The following is a 22,090-nucleotide window of genomic DNA, read 5'->3' on the forward strand; positions in this document are numbered from 1 at the left end:
TCAGTCTAGACAAGAGAGGTGGGGGTGGGTGGGTAAGGAGAAGGATTAGAAATGCTTTGCAAACTATTGACCTCAGAGCATTCTCTTGCATTTTCTTCTGGTGAGATAGGATTAACCTCTTCAGGTAGTGGTTGGAAGGCAGTTTCCCCAGGGCAGACTGTAGGCTCAGCAGTGCATGCTGGAGTTTGGCTTGTACATGCGTCAGGGCTGGAAGTTGTTTCAGACTCCCGGGGGCAGGCCAGAGGCTTGGCAGGGCAGGTTTCAGTTTGGCTGGTACCCACCTCATGGCTGGAAGTTGTTTCAGTCTCCCTGTGGCAGGCTGGAGACTAGATGATACAAGGTTGACAAGGTGTATCCTGGACAGGGCAGGCCACAGAATGCTTATCTGGTAAAATCTCAGCAGAATTCAGGGTTCCAATGTCTCCAACAATATCATCATCATCCCATATGTCTCCATCCCAATTCGCTGGATTCCACTCTTTTCCAATCAATGCCTTCACTTCATTTTTTTTCTTTTTTCTTTTCTTTTAAATGTTACGTTAAAAAAATATGAGGTCTCCATATACCCCCCACCCCACCCACGCCACCTCTCCCACATCAGCAAACTCTTCCATCATTGTGGCACATCCACTGCACCCAGTGAATACATTCTGGAGAACTGCTGCAGCAGTGGTTCACATTGTAGTGCACACTCTCCCCCAGACCACCCAGTGGGCCATGACAGGACACACAACATCCAGCATCCATCCCTGCAGCACCACCTAGGACAATTCCAAATCCTGAAAATGCACCCACACCATATCTCTTCTTCCCTCTCCTGACTATCAGCATCCACCGTGGCCACCCTCTCCACATCACTACTACAATTTCTTCACATACTAATCACAATAGTTACCCAGCAGAACACCAGTAAGTCCACTCTAATCCATACTCTATTCCTCTGTCTCTTTATATTTTCCAAGATTATTTTAGGTTCTGAGCTTTAATATTTTGCATATTGAAGCCTGTTATATTCCCAATTTATTTAAACTTATTGATATATTTTGGCTTTCATTTCATTCAAGCAATGTAAACATTTTATTGAGCACCTACTTTGAGTCAATTGCCACAGAATCATTATGACCATGACACAGTTCCTACCTTCTATAGATTCACAGTCTAGTGGGGAAGACAGACCTATAACAAGTATTCACAAAACAATGTAGACATAGACATATGAACAAAGGGCTATGTTTGCTCAAAGGAGGAAATGTCTATCTACAGGGTGACCAACCATCCTGGTTTGCTTGAGACTGAGGGGCATGGGACCATTCAAGCTAAAACCAGGACAGTTCCCAAAAAACCAGCATGGTTTGTCACAATATCTATCCAGAAGAGACAAAGAAAACTTTAAAGAGGAGATTCCATTTGAACTAGAGTTTGAAAAGCAAGAAGTTCACCAAGCATTTAAGGGAAATGAGGATGGCATGCTAGATAGATATGAGTTTTTTGTTTGTTTGTTTGTTTCTGGGAATGATAAACAAATTGGTTGAATAGTATATGAGCTTTGACCAATGTAAATGTGTATGGGGTGGGGGGAAAAAGGTTGTAGAGTGAGAAGAGAACAGATAAGTGCTGGAAAGCAAGGCAAGGGGCAAATCATGGATTGCATTATATATTACAAAGTTAAGGAATCTTTGCTATATCCTGTGGACTAATGGCTTTCAAATGACTATAGCAAATCCCTTGGTTCAAATGAAACTTTGCTTAGAAATATAAATAAAACAAGAAAAGGGCAAAACTTCTCTGATTGAACCAAATATTTGTGGGGCAAGGTCCTAGAATCTTTATACCCTCTCTTTTTGTTTTTCCCTCTGTTTTTTTTTTTTTTTTTTTTTTTCTTTATCTCCCTCTCCCCTTTTCCCTCTTAGTTATTTAGGGGCATTTTTGGAAATGCAGTTTGAAAACTACATCTAGTGATCTATGGGTTAGATTGATAAGGAAGTAGGGCTGGATGAGTTAAAGACTTGAATAAGGAAAGCCAGTTAGGAGGTTATTGTTACAGTCCAAGAAAAGTCCTATCTTAAAAAGAGACAATGGAGATAGAGAGAAATGGACGAGTCTGAAAGAATTTTCTGAAGGTTGCATTACAAAACCCGGTAGACAGATTATAGTAAGGGAGGGGGAAGGGGAAGTTTGCTGTGTAAGGAAAGAGAAGTCATGGATGATTGAGTAAATTGATTGCTGACAAAACTGTTAATGGGGCTAGGAAATCTAGACATGGATCAGGTTGCAAGAAGATGTTTAGTAGATTTGGTAATAGTAAAACATATTCTCTTTTCCTTTCAAAAACTTAGTGATTGGACACACTTTTCTCTGATAGGCCATAGAAACTATATTTGATTTTTTTAAAACACTGAGTAAGAGCAACCAATTATATGTGAACTATCTAGTCAAATTTCTAATAGCTAGCTCATTTTATTTGAGGTTTCACTAAATCAGATAAAACCAAAATATGATCACCCATGCCTAGATCTATTATTGCCAAATCCTTCTCCATTGAATACTTAATTTTGCTATTAAAACCCTTTTCAGTGAGATAATCTTATTGATTAGTAATGTATTTGTCCCTCACTAGCAGAGCAGTGTGTAGCAATTTTCTTTTTACTAAGATAGTGCCTAGCTCACACACAGGATGTGTTCCAAAGTTCATGTTTAAGATAATTATTTGGAACTCAGAGTTCATTTTCCCATAGAAGTGGCATTATACATGCTGAGTAGCTTCTCAGGCCAAGCCACAAAGGCCAGTTTAAATCATAATGTAACTGAAAGTGTGGATTTTTGAAATGGAAATTAGTTTGAAATAATACTCTTGAAGTTAAAATGAAAACAATAGCTTAAAAAAGAATTAACCTGGATTTTTGTTTCCCCCAAAGGGTAAGTGCTTGATGAAAAGCAAATGTAATCCTAGGAAGACAACAAGAAATAGATGAGTATTTTTGTGTAAATTGGATGCGATGACTTTTTATTTACACTATTTTAATTAAAGTTAATAGATCACAAAGAATGTTACAGTAAAAAGTAAAAAAAAAAACATAAGAGGTTCCCATATATCACACTCCCCACCCCCCACCCCATCATTTTTATAAATTGTAATTTTTGGAAGATACATGCATCATACAAAAAATGTTACATTAAAAAATATAAGTGGTTCCCATATACCACCCACCTGCCGCCCCACTCCTCCCACACCAACAACCTCCTCCACCATTGTGGCACACTCACTGCACTTGGTGAATGCACTTTGGAGCACTGCTGTACCACATAGATAATAGTTTATCGTGTAGTTCACACTCTCCCCCATTACATTCAGTAGGTTAAGGCAGGATATATAAAGTCCAGCATCTGACCGTGCAATATGATTTAGGACAACTCAAAGTCCCAAAAATGTCCCCACATCACATCTATTCTGCCCTTTCCCTGCCCTCAGCAACTACTGTGGTCATTTTCTCCCCTTCAATGCTACAATTTCTTCTATTACTAGTCACAATAGTTTTATAGTAGAATATCAGTAAGTCCACTATAATCCAAATTTTATTCCTCCATTCTGTGGACCCTGGGATGGTGATGTCCACTCCACCTCTAAATCAAGACGGGGCTTAGATTCCACATGGATGATGGATGCAATTCCTCTGCTTGCAGTTGTTGGCACTCTTGATTTCCTGGTGTGTTATTTGACCATCTTCACCTCTCTGTTAACTGACCTCGGTAAGTCCAATGAACCAGAGAGTAGGAGTTGCAACTCTGCTGAGGCTCAGGGCCCAGCTGCCACATGGGCAGGCCAGAGATTCAAGTCCCCTGGGTATACACCATTACTAGCACCAATCACATGTTCAGTAAAAGTGACAAGAGACATGTGTAGGAAGGTCACATCTGATTCCAGCTCCATCACACTCAGGAGCACAAATTCCAAAGTAGGACCTTCTGACATGGCGCAGAACTCTAAATCCATCTGCCATGACCGTATACCCTGTGGATCTCCATAGCCTTAGGAGAACCAGCACCTAGGGTTGTATCTACTTTGGCTCTCTCTGGGGTCCTGCTGAGGTGTGCATAAAGTGTGACCCCTCTGATGACCTCCCAACTCTTTCTGGAATACTCTTAGCCATATAAACTCATTTGTCTTTGCCGTTTCACCCTTTTATTCAAGGTCAAAAAGCAGTTTTTATCACTTGATCCAATATGTAGCCTGAGATATTTTCCTGGTCTGAGTTGACACTTTTATTCAAGGTCTCTAGTTGCATCACCAGTTAGTGATTGGTAGTAATCCCTTGGTGCTAGGGAGGCTCATCCCTAGGAGTCATGTCCCACACTGGGGGAATGGTAATGCATTTACATGCTGACTTTGGCTTAGAGAGTGGCCACATTTGAGCAATATGGAGGCATTCAGGAGTTAACTCTTAGGCACCATGCAGCTTGAGGCCTAGTTAAAATTTCAAGCACACAGGCTCATAAGCATAGTCATCAGTATCAAGGGCTCATCATTGGACCATCCTTCTTTGCTGGTCATTGCCCTTACACTTGGGTGATTGTTGCTGTTCCATTGGGGAATGTGACAGAGCTCTCCTGGGTAGGAACTCAGCACTCCCTCAGTTGTCATTTGTAACTGTAACTACTATGAAAATACCCAACAAATATCCAGCTCATTGTTCTGTTTATTTTTCAAGTGCTTTCTTATTTTCTGTTTCATTCAGTTCTGCTCTGATCTTTGTTATTTACTTCTTTCTTCTTCCTTTGGGGTTAGTTTGTTGTTTTTTTACTAATTCCTCCAAGTATGCAGTTAGTTCTTCAATTTTAGCTTTTTCTTTTTTTTTTTTTGATGTATGAATTTATCACTATGAAATTCCCTCTCAGTACAGCTTTTACTGCATCCCATAAATTTTGATATGTTGTGTTATCATTTTCATTAGTTTCAAGGTAGTTATTGATTTCTGTTGAGATTTCCTCTTTGACTCACTGTTTTTCTAAGAGTGTGTTAATTACCTTCCATATCATGGTGCCAAATCTGGGTCTCTGGCCCTTGCAGATTTCCAGCTTCATTCCACTGTGATCAGAGAAATTATTTTGTATGATTTCAATCTTTCTGAATTTATTGAGACTTTCTTTGAGGCCCAGCATGTTGTCTATTTTGGAGAATGATCCATGTGCACTTGAGAAGAATGTATATCCTGCTGTGTTTGGGTGTGATGTTCTGTATATGTCTATGAGGTTCAGATCCTCGAATATATTGTTCAAAGCCTTTGTTTCTTTATTTTTTTAAAGATTTATTTTTTATTTGTTTCTCTCCCATCCCCCCCCCCAGTTGTCTGCTCTCTGTGTCCATTCACTGTGTGTTCTTCTGTTACCATTTCTATCCTTATCAGTGGCACTGAGAATCTGTGTTTCTTTTTGTTGCATCATCTTGTTGTGTCAGCTCTCCATGTATGTATGGTGCCATTCTTGGTCAGGCTGTACTTTCTTTCATGCTGGGCAGCTCTCCTTACAGTGTGCACTCCTTGTGCATGGGGCTTCCCTATGTGGGGGACACCCCTGCATGGCACGGCACTCCTTGCGCACATCAGCACTGCGCATGGGCCAGCTTCACATGGGTCAAGGAGGCCCAAGGTTTGAACCATGGACCTCCCATATGGTAGGTGGATGGCCTATCCATTGGGCCAATTCCATGCCCCTTTGTTTCTTTATTGATTGTCTTTTGAGATGTTCTGTCCAATGGTGATATTGGTGTGTTAAAGTCCCCCACTATAATTGTAGAGGCATCTATTCCTTCACTTAGTTTCTCCAGTGTTGGCCTCATGTATTTGGAGGTGCCCTTGTTAGGGTCATATATGTTTATGATTGTTCTTTCTTCTTGAAAGATTATCCCTTTCACTAATATGTAGTGTCCATCTTTGTCTCTCACAATTGTTTTGCATTATAGTCTATTTTGTCTGATATTAATATAGCTACACCTGCCCTTTTTTTGGTTATTGTTTGCCTGTAAGATTGTTTTCCAGCCATTCACTTTCAATATCCTTGAATCCCTTGGTCTAAGATGTGTTTCTTGTAAACAGCATATAGTTGGGTCATATTTCCTTATCCAGTCTTCCAATCTGTGTTTCCTAACAGGTGAGTTTAATCCTTTGACATTCAGTGTTATTACTTTCAAGGAATCACTTATATTAGCCATATTATCTTTGGATTTATGTTTGTCATATATGGCTTCATTTTTTTCTCTTTTGTCATTTTATTTGATCTTACACTCTTCTCCAACTCTATCTCTCCTGTTTTTTTTATTTCCTTCTGCAGAACTCCCTTTAGTATTTCTTGATGGGCAGGTTTCTTGTTGGCGTACTCTCTTAGTTTCTGTTTATCTGTTTATCCCCTTTTCCTTCTGTTCTCCTTCTGGGATGCCTATGATGATGCATATGTTTGTGCATTTTGTGTTGTCACTCAGGTCCCTAAGTACCTACTGGATTTTATCTATCTTTTTATCAATCAATCAATTATACTATCCATTTGATTTCAGTTGTACTGTCTTCCACATCACTAATTCTTTCTTCTGCCTTTTCAAATCTGATGTTATTTGCTGAGAGTGTATTTTTGATTTCTTGGATTGTGCTGTTGATTCCCATCACACCCCTTATCTTTTTGTGCAGGATTACAATTTCTTCTGTGTGCTCTCCAAGTGTTTTCTTAATATGCTTAATCTCTTCCTTCACTTGATTGAATTGGTCTATGATACATGTTTTGAGAGATTTAATTATTTGTTCAGTGTTCCACTTACTTCTCTTCCTGGTTTTTAGTTTGTACATTGGATTGGGTCATGTTTTCCTCATTGTTGGTATGGTCTTTAGTTTTTTGTTGCTGTCTGGTCATCATTTTATCTTGTTGGATTTATTCAGTTGATCAGTTTCTTCATCTCAGGGTTTAATTAGTTGTTGTTTGTGTGTGTGTGTTAAGTCTTCTCTTTGTCACTTTGTTCTTCTTATTCTATTTCCTTGTTGTGGGATAAGTTCCCTTTAAGGAACATATTAGGACCAGAGAAAGCAAAAGGGGTAAGAAAATAAAATATAATAGTAGTATTGATAGTGAATGTTAGCAGAAGAACCATGTGAGATTTAAGATAATGTATATTGAACTCATGTAAACTGTGTATAGTTATAACCATAAAAGAGTGGAGTTCCTGTAATGAGATAGTAAACTGAATATGGGGAGGAATATAGTATGAATTAAAAGGCCAGCGTGGTCAGGAGAGGGTGAAAGAGAAAAGAAAGGACATTAATATAAGAGTGAATAACATAAAATAACATGACTTTAAAATGCTGTTTGACCTAAAGTAAGGGGGAAATGGAAAGGAGAAATGAGTTTATATGGCTACGAGTTTCTAAAAAAGAGTCTGGAGGCTGGCAGAAGGTTTGCCCTCATGCACAACTGAGCAGAGTCAGAGAGACAGATAAAGCAGATACAACCCCCAGATATTGGTTCCTTTGAGGGCTAAAGAGACCCATGGGAGTTATGGTCATGGCCGATGGGGTTAACTACCAGGGCAGATGGCCCCTCTTTGGAAATGGTGTTTATGTGGGATGAATCTGGACTCAGATGGGATCTCCCTTCATAAGACTTTCATGCTAATGTGCTGGAGGTGCAGTTAATGTTGGGGTTTAAGATATATTTAGGGGATTTGAATCTCTGGACTGACAGTGTGATAGCCAGATCCTGAGCCTCAACAGACTCCAGCACCTACAATCTGATTTATTGGACTTACCACACTCAGCTAAGATGGAGGTGAAGAGGGACAACCACCACACCATGGAGCCTAGAGTGATTACAACTGAAAATGGGAGGATTGCATCCGGCATCCAGGTGGAATCTGAGCCTCCTCTTGACATAAAGGTGCAATGGACACAACCAATCCAGTGTCCACATAGAAGAGGTGGCATTGGATTGGGAAAAGTGGACATAATGGACAAAGGGTATGGGGAAAGGCAGGAAGAGATGAGAGGTGGAGGCGTCTTCGGGACATGGAGCTGCCCTGGATGGTGCTTCAGAGGTAATCACCAGACATTGTAGATCCTCACAGGGCCTACATGATGGAATAGAGGAGAGTATGGGCCATGATGTGAACCAGTGTATATGAGGTGCAGAGGTGCCCAAAGATGTACTTACCAAATCCAATGGATGTGTCATGATGATGGGAACGAGTGTTGTTGGGGGGGGGGAGAGGGGGGGGTGGGGGGGTGGGGTTGAATGGGACCTCACATATATATTTTTAATGTAATATTATTACAAAGTCAATAAAAATAAAAAAATTAAAAAAAAAATATAAGAGTGAATAAAAGACAGAAAACAGATTAGAGGTATTAGAGATAAAAAGTCAGAAATATTGAGGGCTAAACAAAGAGAGGTGGAATGTAAGAGAAACAATATATTATGGAGAATAGAATGATGTAAAGGAAAGTGGATAGCACTGGTAGCCAAAATCAGTACACACAGAAAAGAGGAAATTGAGGATGAGGAAGCACAACAAATAAGAAATGTTGCCTGCAGCACCTAATATAAAAAAAGACCAAAGGAAAAATAATTTTAAAAAATTAAACAAGAAAAAGAGAAAGGATAAAAGAAAATAAAAAGGGCGGGGGGGGGGGGGGTGGATAAAGGGGAAAGAAAAACAAGAAAACAAACCAGCAAAAAGGACTAGGTAAGGCCTCAGACAAGGAATCATCTTTGCAATTGAATAAACTGCTTAGGATTCTGCCCTTCCCCCTTTCTCCCTTCCACACTTCCCTCTCTCCCAGGGCAGCAGGAAGGCTGTGTGAGGGCTCCTGTAGGAAATTCAAATGGGTTCCTGGTGAACCAACTCACCTCAGAAAATAATGTCTCTTAATTTCTTGAGAGTACCCACCCCTTGCCAGGACCCCTAAATGTTCTATTGGAAGCCTCCAAACCCCATCCTACTGTTCCTCTCCCTTAGGTGTGCCTCAGGGGGGCTAGTTAATTTTCTGACTCCACCTTCTCCCAGACCAAGTTTCCTATCCCAGGGTGTTTAGGTAAATCAAGCTCTCTCAGCAGATTCGCCTCTCCTCTCTTCCTAGTCTCTCCCCAAGTCAGCTAATGTGCTCCTCCAAACTCAATAAAAGGAGGGGGAACCAGAAAATTCAATCTGCACTCCTTGGGCCCCTCTGCACCTGCTGCCTAAACTCTCCCACACCCGGAGTTAATCCGCGACCAGAGGGTTAGGGCAATGCCGGATTTCCGGGAGTGCTGGGCTCAGGAAACAGAGCCCGGGAGAATGTGCACTCGGGGTATGTAGGTCTGCGAAATGTGGGTTGCAGGGGTTCAGGGAACACGGACTTGGGGATCACACATTTGGGGAACACAGGGCTTGGGAACACTGCCACGCGACCGGCAAGTCTCCGGGAGCATTATGCTCTCAGCCCTAGGGGGAAGGGATTTACCTTCCCACAACTTCCAAGTTCAGTGTTAGAAACCCGCGGTTCTATCTTGAGCAAGGACTAATTCTTCTGCGATCTCTCCAGATCAACATCCAGACAACTCCTGCCCTGTAGGTTCCCGAAAAAGCTCACTCCAGCAGAATTCCATCACCATACAGCCCATCCTCTGCGGGAGAGATGACGACGGCAAATTTACTCAGATGACATCTTGCCCTGCCTCTGCCATGACTTTTTTTTTTTTCAGGCGTGAAGCCCCATCTAGGGGACAGCACACCTCTTCTTTATTTATTTTATTTATTTATTTCTCTCCCCTCCCCCCCTCCCCCCCACTCTGGGTGTCTGTTCTCTGTGTCTATTTGCTGTGTCTTCTTTGTCTGCTTCTGTTGTTGTCAGCAGCACGGGAATCTATTTCTTTTTGTTGCATCATCTTGTTGTGTCAGCTCTCCGGGTATGTAGTACCATTCCTGGTCAGGCTGCACTCTCTTTTGGGTGGGCGGCTCTCCCCACAGGGTGCACTCCCCACGCATGGGGCTCCCCTGTGCAGGGGACACCCCTGCGTGGCACGGCACTCCCCGTGCGCGCATCAGCACTGCGCATGGGCCAGCTCCACACAGGTCAAGGAGGCCCGGTGTTTGAACCGCGGACCTCCCATGTGGTAGACGGACGCCCTAACCACTGGGCCAAGTCCGCCGCCCTGCCATGACTTTTTAAATTCATTTTTTAATTTATGTTCTTTGAAATTTTAAAAATGATAAAAACAATTGATTTAGAAAATTTGGAAATTCTGAACAATTGAAAAATATATTTAGAAAATTAAAATTAAAAAAAAAATCACCAGTAATTTTACACCTTTCAACCTTTCCCTTAGGATAGGTATTTTTTTTATCAGTCCAACAATAGAAGGATGGCTTAGTAATTATGGTGCATCCATGTGATAAATTATTATGCAACCTTTAAAATGGTATTTATGAAGACATTTTAAAAGCACAAAACATATTTATGATATAATGTTGAATAAAACGCAGCCTTGCATTTGATACCTAGATTGGGGCTTGGAGTATAAGCAGATCAGCCCTAATAATCCAGGGCAGGAGTCGACTGTTTAAGCTACTAACCAAGACCATCCATTCTCCCTCCCACCCCCCAGTAAAAGCACAGCCAGACTTTTTGTAGAAATTCTGAAAGGGATATATGAATTCTTTGGAATGCTATAGAGGTTGGTAGCACTGGTTCCTTATTACTTCTGATTTTCCTTCAAATTAAAAGGCTTCCTTAATACTCTGTCTTAAATTGATAGTGCTTACTTGGATGAAGACCTGTAAAAATTCATTGAGCTGTACATTTAAGATTGTATATTTTAATATATGTATGTTATATATAAAATTTTTTAAAAACTAAAAAAAATGGCTTTCTTTTCCCTTGATGCACTGTATCACCAGCACTGCTCAGGCTTTACAACTACGATTAAGGTCATTTTTTGGTTCTTAAATGAAATGGAAAGAGAGGCATGAATGTCCTGAGATAATTGAGTAAGAATTGACAAAAGATGAGAAGAAACTGTTTTTTTAAAGTTGGGTATTTACTTGTAAGGAAGAAAATTATATGGAGTAGGATGTATTGAGCTGAGAATTTTGAAAAAATGAGAAAATGGAACACTATGGTATGCATACATCTGGGGAGAGTAGAAAAGGAAAAAAGAGGTGTGTTTCTTTAGGACTCAGCTTGGCTACAAAGCAGAAAAGAGCAAGCAAAGGACAGTGAGTGTGCAAGAAATGCGGCCAGCTGAAGTAAGAGAGTTTTAGAAGGAAGCAGCAAATGAAATTTGCAACAACTGATCTTTTAATAAAGAGAACAAAGATGATTTTTGAGGACAGGGATTTTAAGCGCTAATCATCCAAGAAATGAAAACACTCTGATTGAACTTAATTTATCTCCAGTGGTTGTGCACTATTTGATTTTAACACAATCAGTGATTACCAAAAGCAGCCTGTCCTTGCTTCCATCCCACCTCCTTTTAGGAAAGACTGGATTTGCCATTGACTTGTATTTTGGCATGGAAATCCTAATAGCTTCCCCATGCATTTGCTGTGTATCAACTATGGAGTTAAAAATTACAAAGGGGTGCAGGAAGGAGGAAAGGACAGCTTTTATTGGAAGGGGGACATGCGTATTTACATATGAGATTTTTAATGTACTAGGAAAAACACCCAAACGTTTCATTGCACTTTGTAGAAGCATGTGGCATTGTAATTCTCACCCATTGCCATGAAAGAGAATCCTCCTCTATGGAATTCTGTGACTCTTATGTCTCAGTGTTTATGAATTACCTATGGAGATGGATAAAATGCAGATATTCTGATTTATTAAGTGTGTGTGGGCTGCAGGTACTCTGCCACTGGTTCCCAATTTTGGCTGCAAATTGGAATCACTGCTATAGAGCTTAAAAACTACTGAGGCTCAAGGTCCACCTGGCACATGGACAGTCCAAAGATTCAAGTCTCTTGGATATACACCTACGAACTGCATCACCAACTATAGGTTCAAATAGAAGGGATAGAAGAGGCACGTGGAGAGAAGTCACTTCTGAGTCCAACTCTGTTATACTTGGGAGCTCAAACTCCAAAGTAGGGCCCACTGGCGATGCTCCAAATGTGTTCATTAATTACAAAGAATATGCCGCACTAATGAAAGAAGTTGTTAATGTAGGGAAGGGTGAGAGATGTGGGGAGTGGGGCATATGGAAATCCCTTATTTTTTGTGTGTTACATTTTGTGCAATCAAAGTATCTTTTAAAAAAATAAAAATATATATTATAAAAATACTGATGGCCTGAGTTCCACTCCCAGAGATTTTTATATAATTGGTCTGATGGTAAGATCAGGAGTGTAAAAAGCTCCCTAGGTAATTCTACTGAACCTCTAGTATATCCCATTGCTTAACCACCTGGATGGATTAAACCAGGGGTTCTTGAAGTGTGATCCTGGAGTCAGCAGTTTCAGTATCAATATGACACTTATTAGAAATCCAAATACTTGGACTCACCTCAGATTTACTGAATTGGAAACTCTGGAGATGGGTACAGTAATCTCTAGTTTGACAAGCCCTCCAGGTGATTTTGAGAGCATGCCATTGGACTAAACAGTCCTTACCAGTCCTTTCTAAGGTACATCTGTGGAGGTTTTGCTTGAGAGGAAAAGAGAGGTCTTTGCCTGCTGATGAAAACTGGCCTGGTAAAGGAATTGGATAGAAATACTTGTAATTATATTAGAAATTGTGGTAGGGGAAGGGGATGATAATTTCTTGCAAAGCTCGAGCAAACTCAGGAGGAAGCATGTCTTCATAGGAGTTAGGGTGTCAGCCTCATGGGCAGGCATAGGCCTGTGGCAGTACTTGCAGGCAACTCCTATTTATCCTTCAAGACCTGTACAAATGCAAACCTCCTCTGTGAAACATTTTCTGAGTGCTAGTGTAAATTACTCCATCCTTGAATTCCCTTAGCACTTTCTACATTCCTCTATTAGCTCATATCTTCCTATATTGTAGCTATCTATAAGCCTCCCTCTCTTTCACAAAATTGTTTGCTTTTCAAAAGCAGGGACCCTGTCTTATTCAATTTCTATCCCTAGTGCCAAATACAATGGCTGGTAGTCATATGAAATGCTCTACAAATGTTTTCTGGAAGGGGTTTAACTTTGTGAAAGCTAGGGGCCTTTTTTATGTCAGCACAGGATGAGTTGACATCTCTCAGTGTCAGCCTTACATAACAAAGATCTCAGGCATGTATATATAATTACTACCAATTTGTTATTTTACAGTAGATATAAAATTGTATTCAGGGTCCAAGCCTACTAATGTCAACTTTTCTCTTTTTTTAATGTTTTTAAAAAACTTAATTTATTATATTATCTTTTTAAAAAAAGATAAATAGATCACACAAAATGTTACATTAAAAATATAAGCGATTCCATTTACCCCACTTCCCACCCCCCCCCCCACTCCTCCCACATCAACATTCCCTTTCATCGGTAAGGCACATTCATTGCATTTGGTGAACACACCCTGGAGCACCGCCACACTGCACGGACCATAGTTTACATTGTAGTTAACACTCTCCCCTAGTCCATCCAGTGGGTTATGGCAGAATATATAATGTCCTGCATCTGTCCATGCAGTATCATTCCGGACAAATTCAAGTCCCCAAAATGCCCCATATCACATCTGTTCTTCCCTCTCCCTGCCCTCAGCAACTCCTGTGGCTACCATCTCCACATCAATGATAGAGTTACTTCCATTCCTAGAACTTTTCTCTTATTATGGATAGACCTATATAGGAAATCTAATTATAATCAATAGGGATATATCTGCCACAGATGAAATATACCTGAATTTTTGAGCTCCCAGCTTGCCTTGCAGCCAGGCACTGGCATCCTGTTTTTTTGTGTGTTCTTCTAATTCTGCAATCTAGTCTGTTCATCCCTCATTTGGCCACAAATATTCTCCAAACCAGATACAAAACATTACATTCAATAACCAATTAATAAATTACAATCACCTTTCCATTGTGCCTTCCTGAGGTTATGCTCAGGTCACCAGGATTGAATGTATGGGTGTTCCCCAATTCTTCAGAGTCACAGATTTATAGGGAATCCCATGGTTTAATTTCCTAGGTTTTTAATTACATATTCATTATCTATGGATTGTTTACTGGCTTAACTCTCACCTTATAACACTTGTGTCCAAGTTTTGGGTGAATGGGACACCTCCTTGTCACTTCAGGTATGGTCATGAGCAATATTTTCTAAATGATATAGAAACTGAAACATATGTCCATGTCATTCTCTAAAATGGAAGTTTTAAGACCTAGAGAGTAAACCGGAAGAAATTGGATTTGTGCCTTCTGTGGAACCCAGAATGCTAATGCATACGTGCTGAATAGATTTTTTCTAATTTTCCTTCTATAGGCATTATATCTGATAGCCACTAATGGAACCCCAGAGCTCCAGAATCCTGAGAGATTGTCAGCTGTGTTCCGTGACTTTTTAAATCGTTGTCTTGAGATGGATGTGGACAGGCGAGGATCTGCCAAGGAGCTTTTGCAGGTGAAAATAAGATAAGATAATAACAAAGAGAGAGTCATTATATTAAGACTTTCCATGCTTGTGACAATAAGCTCTGTCAAGAGATATCTAGTTAGAGGTAGGCTATAACCATTTGATTTTAGACCACAGGCACATAAGTGTAGGCATGCATCTAATACATGATTGGATGATATATTGCCTTTCTTCTGAGAAGTTGGCAGTTTAATCTAGAAATCACCTTTGTTCTTCCTGGAATTTTATTTTGCAAGGAAAAAACAACAAGAATGTGAACCTCTGGTGTGCTGTTTTATTCTAAACTTTACTTGTGCCCCTGGATGTTGTGTGCAGGTTCTCTTGGCTGGAGGTAATTCTCTACATAACTATGCAATTATTTCCATGGCATTTGCTACTCTAATGCTTTACTGGTCAAAGCCCCTTTGCTTGTGATGCCAATTGGCAGGCACCTGCTTGCCTGGGTGAGTACCATCCAGTGGTGAGTGCCTCTATAACCATTTGTCCTTTTCATGACTCAGAGGGATTAATATATATGATAATAATTACTACTAAGCACTTTACTTAAATAATCACATTTAATTCCTACAACATTGGGTCATTATCCTATATATAGATGTAGAAATTGAAGCTCAGAGAAATAATTAACCCAAGATCACACAGATCTTGAGTGGCAGAGCTGGGATTAGAACCCTGGATTGTCTGACTTTTCACCACATAAACACACAAGTCAATTTAGGGAACAAGATGTTTTTATATTGATAAAACAACATATGCCCAGGATTACACACATAGCTTCACCACTGTGGACTCTTCCTCAGGAACATGTATCAAGATCTGTAACATCCAAGTACATTGACTTCTTGTTATTTCTGTGGCTTTGAGCACATTGGCCAGTAAACAAAAGGTGCAACATGTGGTAATGAGTGTTAACCAGAGACTCAGTCTGTTGTAGGTTAAAAAAAAATCTGTTCTTGTTGCTTATGAACTCTCTCCAGAGACAGAGAATCACATCCACACAAAAAATCTCCTAACCCAACCCAAACAGTTTGGAGGGATTAAAGAGGCTACACATTCTCTTTTTCTGCTATCTGTGAGTATTTCACAGGCTGGCATGTGGTCCTAGAATGTGAAATGTGGAATGGCCTTTTGAGTTCCTCAAATTACAGATAAAAAATCTGAACTTTTCAGTGCTTCACTTGTATATCTTTTCAGCTCTCCCACCACCCCACATGCCTTCCTCCAAGAATGAGCAAAAATATAGGTTCTCTTAGGGCTACAGTTAAATAGATAATTGAATCAATTGAATCAATTCATACTTCCAACAATATTTTTATATGAACCAATCAGATAACTGACTCAAACCTATATTTTGAGTCTGAATTGAATAGTTTGCTGCATCTTTTCATTTTATACATGTAAGCAATAACCTTTACATCAGCTTAAGTCTATATAACTCCATTCTCTGACTCTAGGCTATCAAGGCCTATTTTAGAGGTTAGAAAGGAGAGAGATGCATGACTACCTCTGAGTGACTTCACAGCACTAGAAGACTTGAGAGAAGACACAGGTCTTGAGCATTTGTGTTCCTTTCTATAGGGTCTAAGACAAGCCTCTGTCAATCAATTAATATTTATTGAGCAACTTCTATAACTGCAGTGGGTGATACAAAATTATGAAGGCATCCCAAAAAGTTTACAATCTCAATGGCTATCTGAAAAGATAATGCAAGGCTGTTTAGAGGCTCATTTGATCCAAGTGGCTGTTCAAAGCATAAATGCCATGGATGATTAGAGAAATAGTGCTGAAAGCTTGGGTGATCAGAAAATATTTGTGAACAGGAAAGAGTTCTGCTCCGACTTAAAGGATGGATCAGTTACAGATAGGTTGAGGAAAAGAGAGGAGGGAATTGCAAATGGAAGTTTATAGTGTAACCGAAAGCATGTAGGCAAGGTTTAAGTCAACCACAAATAGACAGTCAAGCTGAAGTTTTAAGTTCAAGTAGGACACTGTAGTAGGTAAGACTGCAGAGGACCATGAAAGTGCAGCTAGAACTAGGGCTGTAGACAGTGGGGAAACACTGAAGCTACTTGAGGGACAAACATGGTGAAACATTTGGATGAAAGATTAATCTAGTGGTATGCAATAAGTGTTAGCAACAGAAAAAAATGGAGGTAGGGAGAACAAGGGATAGTTATTGTTATAGTTTGGAGTTGAGTTGAGTTGATTAGGCCTGAATTAGGAAAGGCAAGGCATAAATTTAAGAGGCTATGAAAAGAAAGAATGTGGCAGCTGATTTCATGTGGAACGTACAGGAGAGGAAGACAAAAGTGACTTCAAGATATCAAAACAATGGTAACATTCAGTTTAAAAAAAAGTGATAGCAAATAATATAGCAATTAACATTTTTTGCTCCTATGTGGTTTACAAGGAACTTTCATATACTGTACCTTTTTTAACCATTATAATAAGCAGAGGTGAAGATTACACTTAGTTGCTGAGACTCCAAAGTCCCTGTAGTTTGTATCACACAAGTGTACCCTGTTTGGGAGACTTTAAGATAAGTTTTTAAATGTTGAATTCAAGGTGAAAGAGGATATTCAAGAGGAAATATCCAGCAGGCAATTGGAGAATTATGATCGGAGCTCAGGAAAGAGATCAAGTCACACAATATAGATTTGGGAGTCATCCCCATAAAGTTGATGATAGGTAGGAATCATGAAATGAAATAAAATCTGTAAGGAGTTAAATTAGGAAGAGAAAAAGATGGGAGCCAAGTTCTGATATGTGCAAGGTGAGAGAAGGAAGTAAAACCAATAAAGAAAATGAAGAGGGGGCAATCAGCCAGCATAGAAGATAATCAAGGCAGTGGGATGGCACAAGCTCCCCAAATAAGAAAATGTTTCAAAGACGGAAGTACTTGTATTAAGTACTGCTGAGGGGCAAAAGAGAAATAGTATAACACAAGTATTGGGTATATCAGTTAGGAGGTCATTAATTTCAGGGTAAAGTTCTTTGGTGGTAAACTGAGGACACTTTTTCAAACATGAGGGCTGCTCCAGATAAATTCTTTGTTTAAGAAAATCAGAAAGCTAACCTGTTGCTAACAGATTTACAAGACCCCTACTCTGTGTTTCTAGCTGTGCCAGTTAGCTTCCAAAGGATTTCATAACACTGAAGGACAAAAACTGGCACCACTTTTAATTGATGTTTAATTGGGTGTGCAATGTATTTTAATAAAAACGACTGTTTGAAATGTAAAATTATATATTTATAGGAGAAAATAATTCTAGTAATTCTACTTTTCTTCTTTTTGCAGCATCCATTTTTAAAATTAGCTAAGCCTCTCTCCAGCCTGACTCCTCTGATTATTGCTGCAAAGGAAGCAATTAAGAACAGCAGCCGCTAGGACTGCAGGCCTTACCCCGTACCATCTCTCTCATGAGTAAGACTGAAATAAAACTCTGCTGCAGGAAAGCTGGAAGAAAAGACAGTTAAATGGGGTGGGGGTTCTTTAACTTTCAAATGAAGAGAAACTTCTTATAAGCCTTTTTCCTACTCCCTCAAATTATGTAATTTATTTGTAAGCCTGAACAGCAGCCCAAACAGGGCAGCAATGTCGAAGTGGCCATAAATTGGCCACTTCCACTGTGAAGCGAAAGAGCCAGTAGTGAATCCCCTCATTTTGTGCATTCACTTTGAAGAAAAACGTTTCTCAAAGATGCACATTCCCTCTTCATAGTGTTGTGTTTGTTCTTAAGTTAGAGAGTAGTCCCTCTTGCATTCGATCCTCCAACATTCCTTACCCAATGTGATGTTTTCACATACGTTGTCATTAGATGTCCAGAAAAGATGTCAAAACTTTTTTTAAAAAAAAAGAAATAAAAAAAGCAAAGGAAAAAAATAAAAATGAAGAAATAAAACAAAAAACTCAACAGAAAAAAAGCCCAGAGCAAGTACTGGGTGAACATGTGGAAATCCATGCCCTAATAGAGTTGTGATTTTTTATTCTACTTCCATAGTTGTGGCTTGGTTTGTGTACCTATTTTCTGCATTCATATTGGAAAAATTTTCTTTTAAGGGGTTTTCCAAAAGCAGAGAGGAATATGTGTTTTCAGGAAGGGCTTTTAAAGACTATATATCTAAATAAAGCTCAAATGTTGAAATCCTGTCACATCTTCATGATGATGCATAAGAGGTAGTTGATTTATCATTTATATAATCCAGTTTGCTCATCTTAATGATGCCTGTTAAAGGACACACTGATACAGTAGCACTACTGTTGGGTGAGTCCAGGTTTGGAACCTAGAAAATTCTGATAGGAGAAACCATATTTAAACAAAAACGGGATTTTCTCTAAGAGCCAAAAAGAAAATCAGAAAATAAGTACTTGTTGGATGGTGAGTGAACAAAGTACAGATACCTAATTTAATCTTCTCTTGTGCTTATAAACATATGTACTATGAAATAGGCATATCAGGGGAAAATGAGCCCATCAACTAATATTTCTGTATAATACAAATTATTCATTTTGACAATTTATAACATTTTAATAATAAAAAAAAACAAATCTGGAGAGCACAGATATAATTAGCATTCACTCTGGAAGAAATGTGAGGTCAGTGAAAACTACATTCCAATTAATACCTGGCTCTGATGTATTCGTTCCCATTTTCCTATGTATCACAAGTTTCTGTTTCAGGATATGTGTTCATATTTAGTCTCTTGGGCTTTCGAATTTCAAAAAAAACATGTTCATAATGATCTTGAAATGCTCTATTGAAAATAATTTTGATTTGTAATCATATTTGCCAAGAAATATCAGGCCAACTTAATTCCATTTGTGGCTTAGGGAAAATTCTTACATCTATTTTTTAAAACTATTCAGTAGTTGGCATTTCCTGAATCTTCTGAAAGTAGAAATTTAGCTGGAGGGTGTCTGCATAGAAAAGGATAAGCTTCTCTTTTGAGTGTATTGTCAATTTTATAAGTTTTAAAAAAATTTTTCTCTAAGCCTTTGAAAAGCTAAAATATATGCTGAAGAAGGCTTCTTGATTTGTAGTATATCAGGAATCTGAATAGAACTTATCTACATTCAGGAAGAGGGGGAAGAGTTCAATAACATGAGCCTCTCTCCTCTGCCGAGGTGCATCTATTCCCTAAAACAAAAGCACTTTCCTTAGAGATTCCTGCTAATGATATAGTGCACATGTTTATGTTTAGGAGATGCCACCACTGGTGGATTTCCTATTTTCCTATTTGCTTTCTTTGACTATACAATACTCTAGGGACTTGATAGCCTGCAGTGGGATCAAACAAAAAATATGAAAAGAAAATCGACAGTAATATTAATTTGAAACATATATATTTTATTTTTCAAAAAGGTGGCTGGGCATGAAATATTTAATGCCACACTACTGTAATGAGAGAGACCTTAATTTTTATTTTTAAAATTGTGTTTGTTTGTTTTTTAAATTTTTCCTTCATAGTGCCAGGGATTTCAATGAAATGTATGGGAGGCAAATAGAATTCAGTATATTGATGACTATGTCTTGCCAGTAGAGAAGCCCGAAATCTGGTTGAGAAGCCCTAGTAGTCAATTAGCATCCTTTATTTGCCCTAAAGTCCTTCTGATTTTTTTTTCTTTTGGAGACCCTGGGGAAGTGATCTTTCAGATCACCGGAGGCAGAGAAATAGCTGTTCTTTTAGGCTTTCAGTTTGACATATTAATAATGAGGAGTCAGTTACTTCTTTACACCAGTTTGTACTAAGATTTGATAATAATATATCCCTGTAGACTTTACCCTCATAAATTTATATCTATGTAAATTTAAAAATGAGAACACCTTCTAATATCCTGTCCCTAAAGACCCTTCCCTGTATTGACAAGTTATGAATATTTCTAATAAGTATTAGAAAAAAGCTGTTTTTCCTGCCAAAATTATACTGAAGGACTCACATTTGGAACACTTGAATAACTTGGACTCCAGATGGCTAATAGTTTATTCCCTCTCCCTGGATTTTTTTAAGCTCATCTTAACACAGGTGAGTCTATCCAGATCTTTAAACTTGCTAGTGTGCCCTAATATGATAAGGGCATATCGTCGAATGTTGATTCCAAAATGTCCTGGGATGGGAATAGGGCAGTGAGATGGGAATAAGTCAGGGAGGGGTGAGAAGCACAGTAGAGACTATTTATTTAAGGAGAAAAAGAACATTAATGTTATAGCAAGGATCTGGTGCGTTGTCATAATCCCACGAGGATTTTTGGATGTCATAATCCCCTCAAATCAGTAACCATGTTGGGTAATGACTTCGTTCTTGCTGATCTTGTCTATGTGTCATTGTAAATATTTGTGTGTCTATGTTCCATTTTGGCTACTGGATGGCCAAGTCATATAAGTTTTAACTCAAGTATTTATCCTTTACTTGTGTTATTCATATTTCTTTTGGGCTTGTGAATTGCACCCCAGTGTTTTAGTTTAACCACTTGATCCACACATCTGTCATTCTCCCATGATGCACATTCCATTACTAAAAGAAAAAGAAATATGAAATTGCTTCCCATTGTCTGTGTACCTGTTTTGATAGTTTGAGATGTTTGTCTATAAAGGATATTCCTCAGTTCAAAGATCATGTAAATAATTATATTCTTTTGTTCAATATATTGTTTCTTTCTAATGGGGCTGCCAGTTCTCAGAAAGAATCTATGAAATCACTTTCAAATAACACAAACAGGATTTACAACTATGTAAAACTAAGTGTGCATATGGGTAAAGACTGGGAACACAGACAATTGAAATCAGTTATGTTAGTGTGGTGGGATTATTATTTTTTTCCTTTTTAAAAGTTCCTTTGATATTGTTATTATATTGTTTTATAATTAATAAACATCAGAAAAGGAACATATAAATGTAGAAAAGAAGCCAGAGCCCAGAGCATGCAGGGCACAGATATTTATAGGCTTTATACTTGCCTGAGTGCTGAGGTTGGCACACGCTCAAGTATGGCACATGCTTTCTTAGCGAATTATTCTCTAAATTAAAACTAGGGAGCTGTCCCCATTAGAACTCCAAATACATCCTTCTGCTTTAAAACTTGTTGCCCCTGCCTTTGGCATAGTATCAAGGTTTCTGTTTTGGCTACATTAGATTGGAGGGGGTGACATGTGAGTAACCCCCTTGCTATCACCTGTTTCAGACAACACCTCTCTGGATCATTTTAGCAGATTTTCAGGTTGAAATTTGAAGGCATAGAAGGATAAAACCCCCAGCTCACACCATTTCCTTGTCCAACTGAATATTACATCATCTAGGCAGGATTCTTCTTTTAATGACCAATCAGCAAATCTCATTGATTTAAATAGAAGTTATGACTTGCAACTAATAGCTGACTATGAAAGCGTTGGGACAAATATTTAGAACTACCTTTGCCTGTTGGCATTCAGTTACAGTCCTGTTAACTTTAGCTTGAAATTGCCTCCATATGCTTTTTCTACTTCCTGATTATAGATTGTATGTGGTAGATGTG

General features: G+C 38.9%; 1 protein-coding gene across 9 annotated transcripts in view; it reads left to right on the plus strand.

Moving 5' to 3' along the window:
* The window catches only part of PAK3 (p21 (RAC1) activated kinase 3), a 401,520-nt gene extending 380,399 nt beyond the window's left edge, over positions 1 to 21,121 (plus strand). For 7 of the 9 annotated variants that reach the window (XM_058292198.2, XM_058292196.2, XM_058292194.2 and 4 more), the window contains 2 exons: positions 14,432 to 14,569; positions 17,880 to 21,121. In XM_058292198.2, the coding sequence (XP_058148181.1) occupies positions 14,432 to 14,569; positions 17,880 to 17,969 (228 nt within the window). In that variant the 3' untranslated portion in view covers positions 17,970 to 21,121. Of the gene's footprint in view, positions 1 to 14,431; positions 14,570 to 14,896; positions 15,025 to 17,879 lie in introns of all 9 variants that reach the window. The other 2 variants (XM_071213191.1, XM_071213190.1) reach the window with 1 other exon arrangement.
* Positions 21,122 to 22,090: the final 969 nt, after the last annotated feature.

The sequence above is a fragment of the Dasypus novemcinctus genome, chromosome X (assembly GCF_030445035.2).
Source record: "Dasypus novemcinctus isolate mDasNov1 chromosome X, mDasNov1.1.hap2, whole genome shotgun sequence".
Lineage (NCBI taxonomy): Eukaryota > Metazoa > Chordata > Mammalia > Cingulata > Dasypodidae > Dasypus > Dasypus novemcinctus.